The sequence below is a fragment of the Musca domestica genome, unplaced genomic scaffold (assembly GCF_030504385.1).
Source record: "Musca domestica strain aabys unplaced genomic scaffold, Musca_domestica.polishedcontigs.V.1.1 21, whole genome shotgun sequence".
Lineage (NCBI taxonomy): Eukaryota > Metazoa > Arthropoda > Insecta > Diptera > Muscidae > Musca > Musca domestica.
In genome coordinates, this window is record NW_026712258.1 from 669,133 (window position 1) to 686,529 (window position 17,397).

Consider the following 17,397-nt stretch of genomic DNA (forward strand, 5'->3'; position numbering starts at 1 on the left):
GCGAGAACCAGGAATCCTTGAAGGACATCCCCTGCCGTAAGGTATTGACAGCTTGGGTGCCACCTCCATCCGTGGATCCGGCACGCATCCTGACAATACTGGGCAAGCAAAACCCCAACCTCAAGACGGACAACTGGCGTCTTGTCAGTTCAAACACTGAGGGAGGGGGCCTGGTCATCAAGGTATCTATGGATACGGATGACCAGGAATACCTTCAAGCTCGTGGGGGAAAACTGCATTTCGGCGCTGGATGGATCCGTTTCCGTCTAACGCCGTTGCATTAGGTGGAAGAAAACAGCAGCTACTTAGCATCATGCAGATTAATCTGCATCACTGCAAAGCAGCTGCTGCAGAACTCCTCCTATCCCTCTCGGAAGCTGAAGTAGACATAGCTCTGGTTCAGGAACCCTATATATACAATAATAGGGTAACTGGACTAGGGAGTGGGCAGTACGTTTTTTATGCGGTCTCCAATGGTGATAAGGTAAGGACGTGTATTGTTGCCAAAAAGAGTTTAAACCTTATCTTCCTTAGCAACAACAGTGGAGGAGACGTTACGGTAGCGAGATTGGAGTCTAAATCCGGAAGGGTTCACATTTGCATATCTCTATATCTACCGTACGAGCGACCTGACCCACCTGGACATGAAGTAGAGGAGCTGCTCGAAGATCTAGCTGACAAAGGGCATCTAATCATAGGTTGTGATGCCAACGCACACCACTTCCAATGGGGTAGCAACGATACCAACGTCAGAGGTGAGTCGATTTTTGATTTTATCTTAAAATATAATCTCAAAATTTGTAATAGGGGCAATGATGCAACATTCCAGATCAAAGACAGGGCAGAGGTCATTGACCTCACCCTAACTAACAAGGATGAATCCCTAATACAAGACTGGAAAGTCTCTCCTGAGTGCTCGTTTTCAGATCACCGGAAGATAGTTTTCAAAGTCTTAGTAGATGGTATTCCTCAAAAACCACATAGGAATCCAAGAAAGGCACATTGGGACAAATTTACGGAGCTGGCTATACCCAGGCTTCACTGTTTCGACAACATGGTCTTAACCTCAACCCTCGATATAGACAACTCCGTAAATGCGATAACGAGTGCTTTGATTGATTGCTATGAAAAAGTCTGTCCGTTAACCTACCCAGGGAAGAAATGTCAACCAGTTTGGTGGTCAAAGCATTTAGCCAACTTAAGGAGGGACAGTAGACGACTGTATAATAGGGCCAATAAGACCAAACTACGTACTGACTGGGATGCCTATAAGGCATCCTTTAACAAGTACAACAGTGAGATCAAGAAGGCCAAGCGCACATCTTGGGTATGTTTCACGGAGTCTATTGAAAGTGTCAACGACGCCTCCAGATTTCGTAAAATCCTTTCGAAGGAACCCAAGTCCATAGGAAGTATAAAACGGACTGACGGCACATGGACTGACTCTGGACTAGAGAGTCTTAACCTGCTAGCCAACACACACTTCCCAGGCTGTATCGACGCTGCAAGCAATCGGCAAACCGATCAAGTGCATCGTGATCATACGGCTAGTGAACAAAACTTGGCTAACAGAATATTAAGCATACCCAAAATCAAATGGGCAATAGATACATTCAAGCCTTTTAAATCTCCAGGACCAGACGGTATTATTCCCGCTATGATACAACGTGTCTCAGCGTCATTATCCCCAATACTGGGGGAGATTTTCAAAGCTTGTCTGTGTCTATCCTACATTCCTGAAGCTTGGAGAGAAGTCACAGTTACTTATATCCCCAAAGCGGGGAAACCGAGTCACTCACTTCCCAAGGACTATAGACCAATAAGTCTCTCATCCTTTCTACTGAAAACTTTGGAAAGGCTGATAGAAATAGAGATCAGATCTCTAGTACCCAAGACCGTCATCAGCAATGCTCAACATGCCTATATGAAAGGTAAGTCTGTTGAAACAGCGCAACACGATGTCGTAGGGTATATAGAGAAGAACATGAATGGTTCCTTATTCACCTTGGCTGCCTTCCTCGATATTGTGGGAGCCTTTAACAACGTCACGCTAGAATCCATTCATGATTCCTTATCAAAACTTAAAATACCCCAACTCCACATAGACTGGATTGATACCATGCTTAGCAGCAGAATTATCAACTCGAGCATTGGGGAAATATACATCAGGAAATCGGTCACGAGGGGCACTCCGCAAGGGGGTGTCCTATCACCATTACTCTGGCTTTTGGTCATCAATAATATAATTATGGATCTAGAGGTAACAGGAACGAAAGTAGTCGCATACGCTGATGACGTCGTCCTGTTAATAGCCGGGAAATTCGTGCAAACAATCTCGGATCTAATGCAAGGAGCTCTAGTCACCTTATCACGGTGGGCGTGTCGCAATGGACTATGGATGGCGTGAACCCATCAAAGACAGAGCTCGTCCTTTTCACTAAGAGACGTAAATACCCTACATTTACACCACCGAAACTAGATAGAGTCAGACTAAACCTTTATGTATGGTGGCATTCTTTGAAGAAGTTAACTTATCTACGACATATTAACAAAATTCAACGGGCCGCATCCTTATTAATAACGGGTGCCTTCAGGAGCACGCCTCAAGCAGCACTGGATACTCTACTGGGCCTAGGCCCACTGAATTTATATGTGGAGGAACAGGCATCCAGGAGTGGTCTTCGACTCAGAGAACTAGGTGAATGGCGCAGTTAACCCTTTGGACATTCTGCGATTCTAAGGCGTGTAAAGAATGTGGGAGAGACAGACTTTGCAAGTGACTATATTTCACCACGACTAAGCTTCTACCCACCTGACAGAGACGCCTGGGCTCAAAACAACCCACCTTTCCGCGGCATAGCTGTCTATACTGACGGTTCAAAGATGGAGTGTGGAACGGGAGCTGGTGTCTTCTGTGATACTCTTAACGTTCGTGAATCCTACAAGCTTGGAAACAACTGTAGCGTTTTTCAGGCGGAAATCATTGCAGTCAAAAAGGCCAATGACCTGCTGGTCACGAGGAACATTGAAGTCAGTAGTCCGGTGACTATATACGTCGATAGTCAAGCGGCACTAAAGGCCTTAAGTTCCTTTACAATCAAGTCTAGGGCTGTTTTGAGCTGCAGGGAAGCCTTGGAAAACACTGGGTTGTCCATCAAGCTTTGTTGGGTTCCTGGACATTTTAACATCCCAGGTAATGAGACTGCATACGAACTGGCCAGATTAGGATCCGAACCAACTACAATTCAAGTAGACAACTCGGTTAAACCACCACTGTGCCATTTCCTGCAGGCTATTCACAAACACTACTCTGAGAAGATCCAACAAAAATGGCTGGATGAAATTGGTTGTACCATCCCCAAACGAATCTGGCCCACGCTCTCGGAGAAGAGAACAAGGTCGCTGATGTCATTGTCAAAACCTTATTTAAAACTCGTGGTGGGCATCATCACAGGTCACTGTAAGGTGAGGGCTATGACATCGAAATGGGACAGCGACGGCATTGACTACTGTAGGATCTGTCAAGATGAAGAAGAAATCGAGACAATCGAACACTTACTCTGCCACTGCCCAGCACTCATTAATGTGAGGCATAGGATGGTGGGAGAACTAGTGTCACATGACTTGTCATCTTTTTCTAACACTGACCCAGTAGTAATACTTCAACCAGCCAGAAGACTCAAGTGGCTAAAGACGACACGGCAAACTCCTCAGCCGTAGATTCTCACTCTACTACACTATCATCTTATCTTCATCTTCTCTATCAATCACTTTTTTCTTCTATCTCTCAAAGCTCTTCTCTAGGATGAACACAATGGACCTATAGTTCTCCGAGTGGAGCGGTTGCCATATGGCAATCGCGCGTCCTTTAACCTAACCTAACCTACATGGTTAACCTAACCTACATGGTTCGTTCATGTAAAACGAAAGCATAACAAGTGGAGAAAGATGAAAATATTTTTAAGTGTGGTTGTAAGATTTAGAAGATTTCCCAACAGAATTTTAATTTTATGTAATTCTTTGGTTCCTCTCCTATTGAGCTTACGATCCCGTCACTTGGGGAGAATATCCCGGACAAAAAAACAAGGGAAATGAGGATTTCCGTAACCTAGGTGTTTGCGCCAATGCAGGGAAAGGGTTGAATGTGCAACGCAAACCAATGTAAAATAAAGTAAATAAAGCACGATAGTGAGGTTAGTTTAAAATATGAAATAATGCAAAAGACATGCTTTATAAATAAACAGTAAAAAAGGAGTTGGTAAACACTATTACCTTTTTGCACAATAGCGGGGAGAGCCTTCGTTCGTATCGGGCGATAGAAGAAAAGAGAGAGAAAGAGTTACAAAAAACAACGATCCCAACATCCAAGAACCAGAAACATCCTGAATCAAGAACCGTCTGAATCAAGTGATAGTTAATCAGCGTAAGGCGGACATAGTATGGATCTAGCTACAGCAATAGAGCAACAACAAGCAGAAATTGCCGAGTTGAGAAAGGCAATTGCGAACGTGAAAAACGATCCCTTGGAACGAAGAACCGTGGAGTTCTACAGCAAAAAGTGATGGAAGCACTCTTGGCAGAGATCAATCGCAATGAAAACAAAATCGTGCAGATCCTGCGGCAGAGTCAGATCTCCATATCACCAATAACGAATACCAAGTCATTGGTGAAGAGTACAGATCTGCAATCGACAACATCAAGGCAGTCATCAAAAGATAGTGGCGGCAATTAAAAAACTGTGGACACACGTGGACGATATCCACTTCAAAATGTTCGAGAATTTGATGATCCAACGTTGGTGGGGTACGATGCATCAGCATACGTTTTTTAGAGGAAAAACTTTAAGGTTCAAAGAAAAAATATCGAAGCTTACACAGGTCGATCATTCGTCGTCTCAGCAGAGATCAGGCTGGAATTTGGCAAATCTAGTTAATCTGCCAAAAGGTACAATCCCTCAATTTAATGAGGATTATTTAGAGAAGTAGCAGACGTTTTCTGATATTTTTAGGAAAATGCAAAAAATGTGGTATCTCAAGGCCAACGTGACTGGGAAACCGAAAAACTCATAAGGCACAACAACAAGAGAGCTCAAGTGATAACTATACTTGCGAGAATGGGTTGCTAGACACAATATGTGTAAATAATTGATTCAAGGATGACCATCGAGCAAAAACGTGTACAAGTGGGAAGTGCGCTCTGTATCGAAGGTGTTGGCAGAAGATCGAGAACCGCAAACCACAGTGTCAACGCGGAGCTTCAGTCACTGGCCAGCAAATTTATAAGGCGCCTAGAAACCTTTGTGTTACCAAGTATAGTGCCACCCCAACCAAGCACTGACATGGCCTATTCCAGAAAACATAAAACTGGTAGAACCCTATTTTTATCAAACGACCAGAATTGACGTACTACTTGGAGCATAGTTCTAATTCAACCTGATTCTCTCACAAGAACTTCGAATGTCCAAGTTCTATATGGAAGAAATCAAAACTAGGGTAGATTGCTAGTGGAAGACTGACATGTGCCGTTTACGGAGAAGATGAACTTTACATTTAGTGCTAGTTGTATTGATATCAAAAATGTATAAATACCAAGCAAAAATAAAGATTCTTGGTAGATTGCAAGAAATTGTAAGCATACCAAGATTATACAATTCAAGTGTTGTGTATATCTACTTTTATTTATATTAATAAACATTTTTGGTGACCCCGAAGTGATCCTCTTTATTTTAAACCAAATTTTAAACATCATATCCCAGCTGCCACTATCAATAACTCCGCCCGTTTGAATCAAAGTGATGAAACTCCTAATAGTAAACTTATTAAAGAATCAAATGCCAATATTGAACGAGCATGTATCCTATCCGAAGATTTAATAGAAGACGTTAAAAAATGTAATGTAAATAAAGAAAATCCCTCCTCGAAGCATTTAACAGTTACGATTACCAATGCTTCTAGTGCAGGTAACATGAAATCTCATAGCGACGAATTTATAAATACAAAAGATTTGTTTACGAAGACGCCCGTTAGTATTAACATATTTGATACGAACAATATATCGGTGTGTGAATGTTTTCAAATATCATCAGATGAAAATAATGATGAATTACCTGATACCGCCGCAATATGTACACTTTGTAAAAATACCATTAAAAAACAGTCAATCGATTCCAGATATCGCTTAGTTTCTGAAAGTTTAGTGCTTTCAAATAATGTAATTTTAAACCGTATTGATACGCAGCACTTAAGTACCAATATCGAAAACTGTTCACAATTTCCGGATCCATATACCCCAGAAAGTACTGAATCGCATTCACCATGTCCAGAATATAATAGCTGTACATCAACTTTTATCGATGTCTGTGCTTTAGATACGAGCTGCAGAGTTTTGTCATCTGAACAACAGGCAACAGTTTGTGCAATGAAATACACGAAAAGAAATGAGCTGGAAAAGAACGGATCACGCCAAAAGACCGTATCGCCTCAGCAACTCAAAACACGTCTGGAGGATTTGCAAATATCATCAACTTGTGAACAATACAGCGATGGTGGCAATGCTGGTGATGTTGATGGAAGTTGCAGATCGAACACCGGTACCGTCGATTTCCCAAACACATCCTTGCACAGATGTTGCAATATTCACTAAAATAAACTCATACATATCACGCCTCTACGCTTTATTTTTATGTTACTCTATACTTTTAGGTTAATTCTAATTAGCAACGCTATTTGTTTTTATTGTTGCTGGACAATTTATTTTATTTACTAACTTTTTTTATTTTATAAGAAATTTTTATTTTATAAGGAATTTAAACTTATCGCCATTGCTGGTCATGTGCATTTTTACTTAATTTATTTTATCATATTGCAAATAATAATTGTTCAGTATACATTATAAGAATGTATTTTAATATTTTTTAATTTGTCCATTTTTTGTTAGTTTTTGTAATTTTTTAGCATTTAAATATGATTAATCTGTTTTTTTTTTTAGTATATGTCTATGAGAGCACCGCGAATAAATTAGATATTAAACCAAACTAATGACGTTTCTGATTTATCCACGGTTCCGTTTTCATATCATAATTATCATTATCTTTTTTGTCGGATAAAAATTATGTTTTTAGTGGAAAATGCGAATGTTGTTTGTCTGTTTCTGTTGTATATACATTCTAGGTTCGGATTGTTATGCTGCTCAAGCTTCGTCTGAAGAACTCCAAAAAATCTTAAATGATTCTATCAGCGATGACGACGTCTGGGTCGAGCAGAGTCAACTAAATGTCAATGCAATATCAAATATGTCTTGTAAATCACGGTATATGAAAGTTCATTGTTTGTCAAACAAAGGTGACAATAGCGAGGACGGCGCTGTATCTCCCACAGATGAAGAAAATGAAGAACTTGAAACAATTTTCAGTAAACTAAACCCCATATCTATAGTAAAAGAAACTACAGTTTAGATACGATCCCAGAACGGTAGAGCATATAGTGCGGAATTACCAGAATTCACTCAGTCAAGGACTGTCCCTTAGTCCATTCTGTGGTTACAGTTGGACTGCCGCAACAACAAAACAGTCAAAAATCATATGAACGTAAAGTTTTTGTTTAAACCTAATAAATTATATATATATATATATATATATATATATATATATATATATATATATATATATATATATATATATATATATATATATATATATTAACTGGAACCATGGCTCAATAAGAAAGGTGACTCAATTACAAAGAAACTAGAAAAATGCATCTCTGGCTGGTGTCTTATAGTAGGTGTGTCTGGTTACTTTTCCTGCAGGAATTGTCCAGTAACTTCTTTCTGAGACAGTAAGGTAGTTTTATTCTCTTTTGCAAGGAAAATGCGAAAAGTAAACAGACGGTATTCCTGCAGAAGCTTGCAACTAATCAGCTGATTTGTCAAAACAAACCAATTTGTCCCCCATAAGGAGAATTAAAACAAAGGAACCAACACTAATTTTACAAGTTTTTTAAATAAAAATGTTGAAAATAGTCTTTTATTTTCTTATTACATATTAACATTTACGTTTTTCACATTTTATAAAGTTGTTCTCCAAAAACTATTAGTCTTGCTAATTCCAAAAAAATATTTTCAAATTGAAAGCACAAAAATAAATAAACAGACAATAGAAAACATCTGATTGAATGTCGATGAATGAGAAGAAGAAGAGTTGCAAGCGATTGCAAGAAGAAATTTTTCCAGCAAGAATTTGCAAATTCTCACTGAAAGAACTGTCAAAATTTCTCTCTCCGACCGCTCTCTTTTGCAGAACTTTTGGGTAAACAGACGACTTCCAGTAACAATTTGTAACAATTGTTATAAACTTTAGGGTAACCAGACGCCCCTAGTGTCAAATAGACAGTGGGTTTTGTTTATTCTTCATTTTTCAACAAATTCTTACAATCTGAGATAAATTAATAGCGGTTTTTACGTAGATATACAACACTTTACAATACCACATTCTCAAGGTTTAATTTACCATAAGGTTGTTAATTTAAGAAAATTAAAACAACAATTTGAAACAAACTTAGTATATATAAAATTTTGTATATTTATAACTGTTGGAATTCTGCGTTTTTTTAACAATTGCCCTTTTGAGTTTGGTGCCTGTGGAAATGTCTTCAATTAACTGGCTAGCTCTTATACCAAGTAAAACATGACACACGATCTATGACTGCTTCTTTAATGACCAAAATATTTCAACGTATAATAATTGCATTGCTATATTTCTTATATTTATCAACAATAACCATTCGTGAATGCCCCTTATATTAGGTGTGTCTGGTTACTTTTCCTGCAGGAATTGTCCAGCAACATCTTTCTGAGAGAGTAAGGTAGTTTTATTCTCTTTTGCAAGGAAAATGCGAAAAGTAAACAGACGGCATTCCTGCAGAAGCTTGCAGCTAATCAGCTGATTTGCCAAAACAAACCAATTTGTCCCCCATTAAAAAAATTAAAAGAAAGGGAGCACTACCAATTCTACAAGTTTTATAAATAAAAAGCAATTTGCCAATAAAATAAAAATATTAGCACTAAAAGGAAGATAGATTTGATGCGTTCCGCGGAATCCTTAAAACCTGTTGCAGAAACATCTAGAAAAGAAGCCAGTTCCTATATCAAGAACCTTCTGAATCAAGTTATTAACTATCATAAGCGCAAGGCGGGCACAGTATGGATCTAGCCACAGTAATGGATCAACAACAAGCAGGAATTGCCAAGTTGAGAAAGGCAATTGCGAACGTAAAAAGGCTAAAGGAGATGGAAGAACTCTGGGCAGAGATCGATCGCAATGAAAACAAAATTCGTGCAGATCCTTCGGCAGTCACATCTCCATATCACCAACAACGAATTCCAAGTCATTGGTGAAGAGTATAGGACTGCAATCGACAACATCTAGGCAGACATCAAAAGGGGCAAGGAACGAACGCCTCAGTAACCTCTTCTGGCAACAAGGGTGGGTTTACAAAAACAATCTAGCCAGTTTACTACAATCAGCAGTGTGGCTGCATCAGAGAGACTTCAGAGGACTCTAATGCAGTCCATTCAAACTTTAATAAGGGGCAGTTCAGCCCAAGCTGCTCCCTGACAGACAGTAGCTGCAACTGAAAAACTGTGGATACACGTGGAAGATATCCACTTCAAAATGTTCCAGGACTTTGATGACCCAACGTTGGGGTACGATGCATCAGCATACGTTCTTTCAGAGGAAGAGACGTTAAGGCTCAAAGAAAATATATCACGTTAACACAGGTCGATCATTCGTCGTCTCAGCAGAGATCAGGCTGGAACTTGGCAAATCAAGTTAATCTGCCAAAAGCTACAACCCCTCAATTTAATGGCCGAACTGATCGAGGCCACTTACGACATTGTCTGGAAGACACTCCAAGACAGGTACAACAACAAGAGAGCTCAAGTGTCAACTATACTTGAGAGAATGCTAAACATGCCCAACATATCTGGCGATAGCAGATCAGCGAAAGACTTTCATGACAGTCTTCGTGAATCGTTATTGGCATTGGAGGATCTTGGAGTAAAGCCAAATGGAATCCACTCTTAATCCACATCCTAACAAAGAGAATAGTCAAGACTACTCATGTGTTGTATGAGCAGTCAATTGTGAATTCCAAAGAGTTCCAAACGATGGAGTATTTCATGAAATGTTTGAGGAATCGCTTCGAATCGTTAGAGCAAACCGTCTGCGATGGCTGCTTCCACCACGATCCGCAGATGTCACATGTGCAAAGGTGACCAGCTCCTATATTACTGTAAAAAGTTCTTGGTGGTGCCCGAAAGACAGAAATAGGTTGCTAGACACAAGATGTGTAAATATTTGACCATCAGGCAAAAACGTCTACAAGTGGGGAGTGCAGCAAATGTCAACAAAAACACAATACACTTTTGCATTTTTCCACGAGGCAAAAGGAGAGAACAAGTCAGCCGATTTGTCAGTTCAGCAGCCGCCAACAGTAGCATCGGCGAATAGATCCCAATCATATGTACTCCTTGCAACCGCACGGGTTGCGATCAAGGTAAATAATGTAAGAAGCTATGAGTTCAAGGCGATTCCAGATTCCGGTTCACAGATTTATCAGGTGTCAGAGGTTGGGTATCGAACCCATTCAAGCATCTCTCTGTATCGAAGGTGTAGGCGGAAGATCGAGAACCGCAAACCACAGGTTCAACGCGGAGCTTCAGTCACTGCCCAGCAAATTTAGAACACGCCTAGAAGCCTTTGTGTTACCAAATATAGTGCCATCCCAACCAAGCACTGACATCGACATCACATCATGGCCTATTCCCGAAAACATAAAACTGGTAGATCCCTATTTTTATCAAACGACCAGAATTGACGTACTACTTGGAGCAGATTTCTACTTCAACCTGATTTTCTCACAAGAACTTCGAATGCCCAAGTTCTATATTGAAGAACTCAAAACTAGGGTAGATTGCTTGTGGAAGAGTTCAGGCTGAATTAGAAACTGTGACATGTGCCGTTTTCGGAGAAAATGAACGTGCTCTAGAATATTTATTGGGCAATTTGGGCATTTATCATATTAGCATCGTTCAAAAGAACATAATTTTTGCACATACACTCTTTGTTATTTAATAAGTTTTGTTCCATGTCAGCATATAACTGACCCAATATAATTTTAGCTTCATTTTTTATTTTAAGCAGGCCAATAACCCAAATAAAGAAACAACTCGATTAGTTTCACATTGCATGGGCTATTGACTGAAGTATTTTATTCCTTACTTTACATTTAATGCTAGTTGTATTGATAACAAAAATGAATAAATACCAAGCAAAAATAAAGATTCTTGGTAGATTGCAAGAAATTGTAAGCATACCAAGATTATACAATTCAAGTGTTGTGTATATCTACTTTTATTTATATTAATAAACAAGCATTATATAAGTTAACACATAACAAGTTGTTGACCCAAAATAAAATAATTCTCCTAAGGAATAATTCAAAAGAATAATTCTCTGCCGAGAAAACATTAGATTGAAAAAGCTAACTCAATTCCAACGAAACAGTATTGCCGACATTCGACAGTCCCAAATATTCCAAAAATTCAATTCTTCTTAATTATTGAAATTAACACAAAAAAATACATTTTCGCCAGCTGGCGTGTGCAGACAAAATTAACTAGAATTTCTTTTTGTTAGCAACAGAGTGGCATGATTTCGTAGAAAATCAATATGTTAAGTGAGCAAAGTAAAATAGCGTAAAGTGTGGTAGGATGGCCCCTTAATGCATATTAAGGAAAAGGACACATTGCATACAAGTAACTTTTGTCGCGATTAAATAACCACTACAAACTGAACATTTTTACCAAAACGAATAATTACTTAAAGTAAACATTTTAACCAAAATGAATAACTGCTAAAAAGTGAAAATCCAACCTAAACGAATAACTACTAAAAAGTGAACATTTTAACCATTGCGAATAATTTTAAAAGAAAAGTAAATAATTAAAAATATAAAATATTAATAAATAAAAAAGTTTTTAAGGAAATAGTTAAAAAAAAGACAGATTGAAATTATTAACACTCTGTTGAAGACAAAACTTTTAACAATTGGTCAAAGTCGAAAAAGTTACACCCCATCAACAACGCTTACGCAGTACAAAAAGGTTTGGAGAAATAAAAGAAAAAAAAATTATTTTCCAAAATAAATTAAATATACTATTCTATAAAACAAAGAATTTAAAAAAGTGCTGATTGTGAGTTTTACAAAATATAGGAATATCAACAACCACCCCACTACTCAAACCTCGCAATATTAAATTATACAAGAACAAATAAATTTTCAAAATCTATTAAATAGAAACTTGCTTATTCAGAACGGAAATTTTAAAATTTTAAATTTTACGTTTAAAATTTGCATTCGATATTATGCTATCAAAATACCGTAAGCCATTTTAGTTTAAAAAATTGGTATATACGATATAAAATTAAATATAACTTAAACAACGTAAATTAAAAATAGAATTATTATAGCTTATATTATCCGAAAGAAAATATTTGTGAACTTTAATAGTACGACCGCAAGAACTTAGTACGACCGCCAATCATAAATGCACCTACCTCATTTCTTTCCCGTCCCCCAAACCAACATAACAGAAACAAACCAGGACAAATAAACTTAACGTACCTTAGAACAATTATTCTAGAAATTGTTAATAGCCAGTTACCTCAGACACTATAAGCTACGTTAAACCCGAACGTTATTCAAACAAACGTGGTAGATTAATCTATTGATATACTTAAATAAAATCCCTGATGTTGTTAAAAGTCTAAGAGAATTTTCACGCAAACCAGGGGAGTTTAATTCTTGGAGGAAGAGTGTGAAAAGAATTTTAAAAATCTACGAAAATCGGAAAGGTACTCCAAAATACTACGGTATTTTGAATATGATTAGGAATAAAATTTTAGATAATGCAGTCATAGCATTGAAGTCGTTCAACACTCCAAAAAGAGTAACTATCAAACATCTCCGACCCACAAAATACAATTTTCAAAAGAATAAACACCAATTTAACCCAAGCATAACCTACATACCTAACCCACAGAATTCTCCTAATATTAAATTACCAGAATAAAATTACCAGAATATAGCCTCCGGTCAGGCTTCGTAGCAACGCTACTACCAGTTGAACTCCAAACAGTCCGGGACTGGTCACCCACCAACAGAAAATCAGCAGAGAACACGCACTCAAAACACGACAATTAACATGCTGTCCTCACGGACTGCACAATGGGTCCACTGGGACCGCAGCAATGGACTACACAACACAAACAATAAACAGGACTACCCTCACGGATAGCCTACACAACATACACAGAGGAACAACAACACTCGTCCCAAAGGTCCAAGGACCAAAACGGCCCAACAGCCAACGGCCCACCGTCCACTATGTGCGGGGACCCCCTCCACTAAGTCTAGTCCTTCTACTAAATACTTCTCGCGCAGTTACTTAAACATCTAAAGGTCCGATCGTCTTCAAGGACCCTACTGAAATCCCACCTCGCCCCTCCATACGTAATACCCATATTGGCTAAACTTCTAATGTCATTATAGTAATGGCATTCCGTCAGTACAGCACCCAGTCCTCGGTCATCCCGCACCCACATAAATCCGTCTGGGCAAGGCCTCTCTTGTGCAAAAATGCATTGAGAGAGCCATACCCCGTCAGTAAGAAACCAGTACTTAAGCCGAAGCGAAAGTCTGGCCGGTTCAGTACGAACGTTGCGTCACGAATAAATTCGTACGTCGCCCTTCCCTTGTCACTGTTCGTCCACCTTGTCCTGCAAAAATTAACAACGCACTCCCGAAGGAGCGCCTTGTACCGCCTAATATCCCCATCCACCAGATCAGAAGGGCTGAGCCAGTTCTCATCCTCAGCCAGCTGCAAACCACGCTTCAGCTTATACAGAATAGCCCTACATCTCACTTCCAGATCAAGCGGTACAGTGCCAAGCAGCACCTGTAGTGCATCTGTGGACACAGGTAAACACGCTAGCATGACGACCCGCTGACACGACAGGAGCTTTTTCCGACCCAACACAGGCGCACCGATTTTGTACCACACAGGAGCCCCATAAGTTGCACAAGCAACAAACAGGCCACCATATATTGTACGCACGGAACGCCTGCTCAAGCCCCAATCAGTCCGCAAAACACGCCTGACCATTCCCACCACTCTAGTTAGCTTCTCCTTAAGATGATCAAGGTGCACCAGAAAATTCAATCTTTCCTTCATATGGATACCCAAATACTTAATTGTACTTGCGTATCTTCATGTTCACCAGCTCGTATAAGCGGAGGTCGACTATGAGCAAGTCTGCCTTTCAGCATCATCAACGACGTCTTGTCATTCGCAACCTCAACGCCAACTCGATCACTCCATGCTTGGACTATACGCATAGCCTGCTCACCACGAGTCTCAAGCTCAAGGCGAGACTCACCTTCAACCATGATAAGCAAGTCATCCGCATAAGCACAAACCTTGAAGGACGCCGAGAGCTCCCGCAACAGAGAATCCATCATGAGGTTCCAAATAAATGGGCCACAGATGGACAACCACGTTGGAAATCCTTCCAGACCGAAGCACTGGATCCCACGACACAAGCCTTTCTATCATGAAAGTAGCTTGACCAAAGACCAATTTCCTGGGAACCGATCGCTAACAACCTCGTGAGCACGCTATCCCATAAAAGGAAGTCAAATGCACCCTTAAAATCGACAAAAATGCCAACGACATACTTGGCATTTGACTCGCTCAGGCTATTCTGCACATGCAACCACGCGTCCACAGTACTTCTACCCTCGGTAAAACCGAACTGATGCGGAGATGTGCCTTCAGAGTAGCACTCTTTAAGCCTAGACACCATTATCCTCTCCAGTACTTTTCCAAGGACTGGAAGTAGACTGATGCCCCGATATGAGCGAGGATCACTCCTTACTCTATCTGGCGACTTAAGTAGCACCACCACTCTAGCAATCTTCCACGCACGCGGGAAGTACCCTTGGCTCATGCAGCGGCTAAACACTGACTCGATATACTCAGGCATGACCTTCCAGATGGCTTTGTACATCCGACCAGTCATACCGTCGATACCAGGCGACTTTCTGCTTCTAATCCGGCAGATACTGTCCGAAACTTCCAACATTTCCACTGCCGGAGGCTCAGCCAATTCATCAACAAGCGGAGGAAATGTCTGAGCCTCCGAACTGGGAAAGAATGATCCCAACAAAAGCCCTACGCTCTCCCCCCACCCCGAGGTCATTATCGTAGAGCTGCTATGCAATGCCTGTAGGTCGCCCTGACTACTTGACCCACCATGCCGGCACACACGGTATACCTTACCCCAAGGATCGTCTTTATTGTCCTGGATAAATCTCCTCCAATTGTCTTCTTTACTCCTAGACAGCTCGTCCTTGTACGTCCTATGGAAAGCAAGGAACTCAGTTTTACGCTGAGCCAAGTCCTCCGCATTGGTCCGTCTAGCCCGTTGGAATTTCTTCCTAAGGCGACTGAGTCTCCTCCGCATCAGACTTAGCTCACGGGTCCACCATTTGACCTTACTTGGTTTAACCTTACGGCGCCTACCAAGGAGCTCGTCATTGACTCCGCTCATCCACTCGTTCAACCTGCTAACCTGGTCATCTATGGTCAGTGCCCTAAAGTCCGCTAATGGCATAGCAGCCTCCCTCACACGGTTCGCATATAGGTCCCAGTTCACGTCTCGTTCCTTCCAAGCCCTGAAACGCTCTGTTGCCTGCGTTCGTCCCCGCGGCTTGACCACAAGCTCAATGAGATTATGGTCACTAACACCCCAGTCATCAACAACACGCCAGCAAAATTGGTAAGCCGTCGTTGCTGCCCCATTTGCAGCCGTCACGTCAATGTCGCTAACTCCCGAGGGCCCATCAAAGGTATACAGATCCGAGGGCTCATTCAAAATCTCCACGCCCCTCGCTAACACCCATTCACTCAGCATCACTCCTCGTTCGTGATTCTGATGGCCAGAGTCAAGCCTGGACATCTTGGAGAACCACAAGGAGGAGGATGCATTCGCGTCTAAACCTAGGATTAGCGGACAACTACTCGCAAGGAGTAGTACCGAATCCATATACCTTAAATAGGGCTCCAACGGAAAGCTAAATCTACAATAGATGCTACCCAACAACATCTTTCCCTCCGCCCACTCAACGGATACACATAACCCCCATTGGCTACTTGAAACAACTGTACAGTCAAAGTCACTGCCGACAACAACTATAGCAGAGTCTCCTCCTCGTCCGCAGACCCCTGGCAGTTGTATTGATGAATCTTCATCAATGTCTCGCGTTCGCCCTAGCAGTCAGAGCAGCATAGACTGGACACGCAGAGAACAGCATAAGATGCCCTGCTGGGAGCCCCTTCAGGTCACAGTTCCTGCATCTGATCGGATTCGGACACTCCACGCTCATGTGTCCTGAACCTCCACGTCTCCTACACACGTCAGCACGCATTCGACATTCCCTGATTCGGTGGTCAAATCCAAGGCATCGATAGCACGAGGGAACTGGGTCCTGCCTGCGTACTATGAAGCGGAACCACTTCACATACGCACCTTCAGCATACAGCTTATCGGCTACCCTCTCAGTGCATTCCAAGATTACATTGACCTTGGAATCAGCGACTCCAGCTTTCCAAGGGCCACTGGCCAGACGGACACTCCTTCTGAAGGACTCAGGGGACAGCTCATCAACAAAATTCATTTCATAGAGTTCTTTCATGAACTCTTCGGTACAAATCTCGGCATGCACGCGCTGTACCACCACCTTCGGACCAAGCTTGTCGTTTACCGACACCTCTAGCCCAACATCAGCAAACTTGGTGTTTTCAGTAATTTTCTGCCGCTCAGCCACAGACGGAGTGCGAATCACAGCGCCTCCATCTCTTGTCCCCTTTACTTCATGGACCCTCGCCTTCAAGGTAGGACCAACCTCCTCCACCACCTTCTTAATGACCTCCTTGCTGGAGGTACCCTTCTTGCCTTTGACCACAACTGACCATGTCTCTACCGGCTTAGCAACTTGAGCAGCAATAGCTGATACGGGCAATCCAGTCTGAACAGCCACAGGCGCAACAGGTGGCATCACGGATGGCGCTTGGGACACCGCAACCATAGAAGGCCCTTGTACAGGGCGAACAGCACCTTTCACAGCCATACCCTCATATGCCTCAATTTTCCCCCTGAGCCTCTCATTTTCGACAATTGCTCTCATCAGCATCTCCTCATATTTACTGGCCAGTGAGATAACCTCCCTCGTCGTATCGGCACTACACTGCATCTCACACATTAGGTCCAGCAAG

General features: G+C 41.2%; 1 protein-coding gene across 1 annotated transcript; it reads left to right on the plus strand.

The window, feature by feature from the left end:
• The first annotated feature begins 5,607 nt into the window (after positions 1 to 5,607).
• Positions 5,608 to 7,595, plus strand: LOC131802471 (uncharacterized). The gene is made up of 2 exons (XM_059122816.1): positions 5,608 to 6,589; positions 7,170 to 7,595. The coding sequence occupies exons 1-2, from the start codon at positions 5,965 to 5,967 to the stop codon at positions 7,451 to 7,453; spliced, it is 909 nt and encodes a 302-aa protein (XP_058978799.1). The 5' UTR covers positions 5,608 to 5,964; the 3' UTR covers positions 7,454 to 7,595.
• Positions 7,596 to 17,397: the final 9,802 nt, after the last annotated feature.

What these genes read in the sequence shown, in the direction of transcription:
- LOC131802471 (XM_059122816.1), top strand. Translation starts at nt 5,965, where the DNA reads ATGAAATCTCATAGCGACGAATTTATAAATACAAAAGATTTGTTTACG. An exon ending in AAGTTGCAGATCGAACACCG is followed by an intron (nt 6,590 to 7,169) that starts GTACCGTCGATT and finishes TATACATTCTAG; the next exon opens with GTTCGGATTGTTATGCTGCT.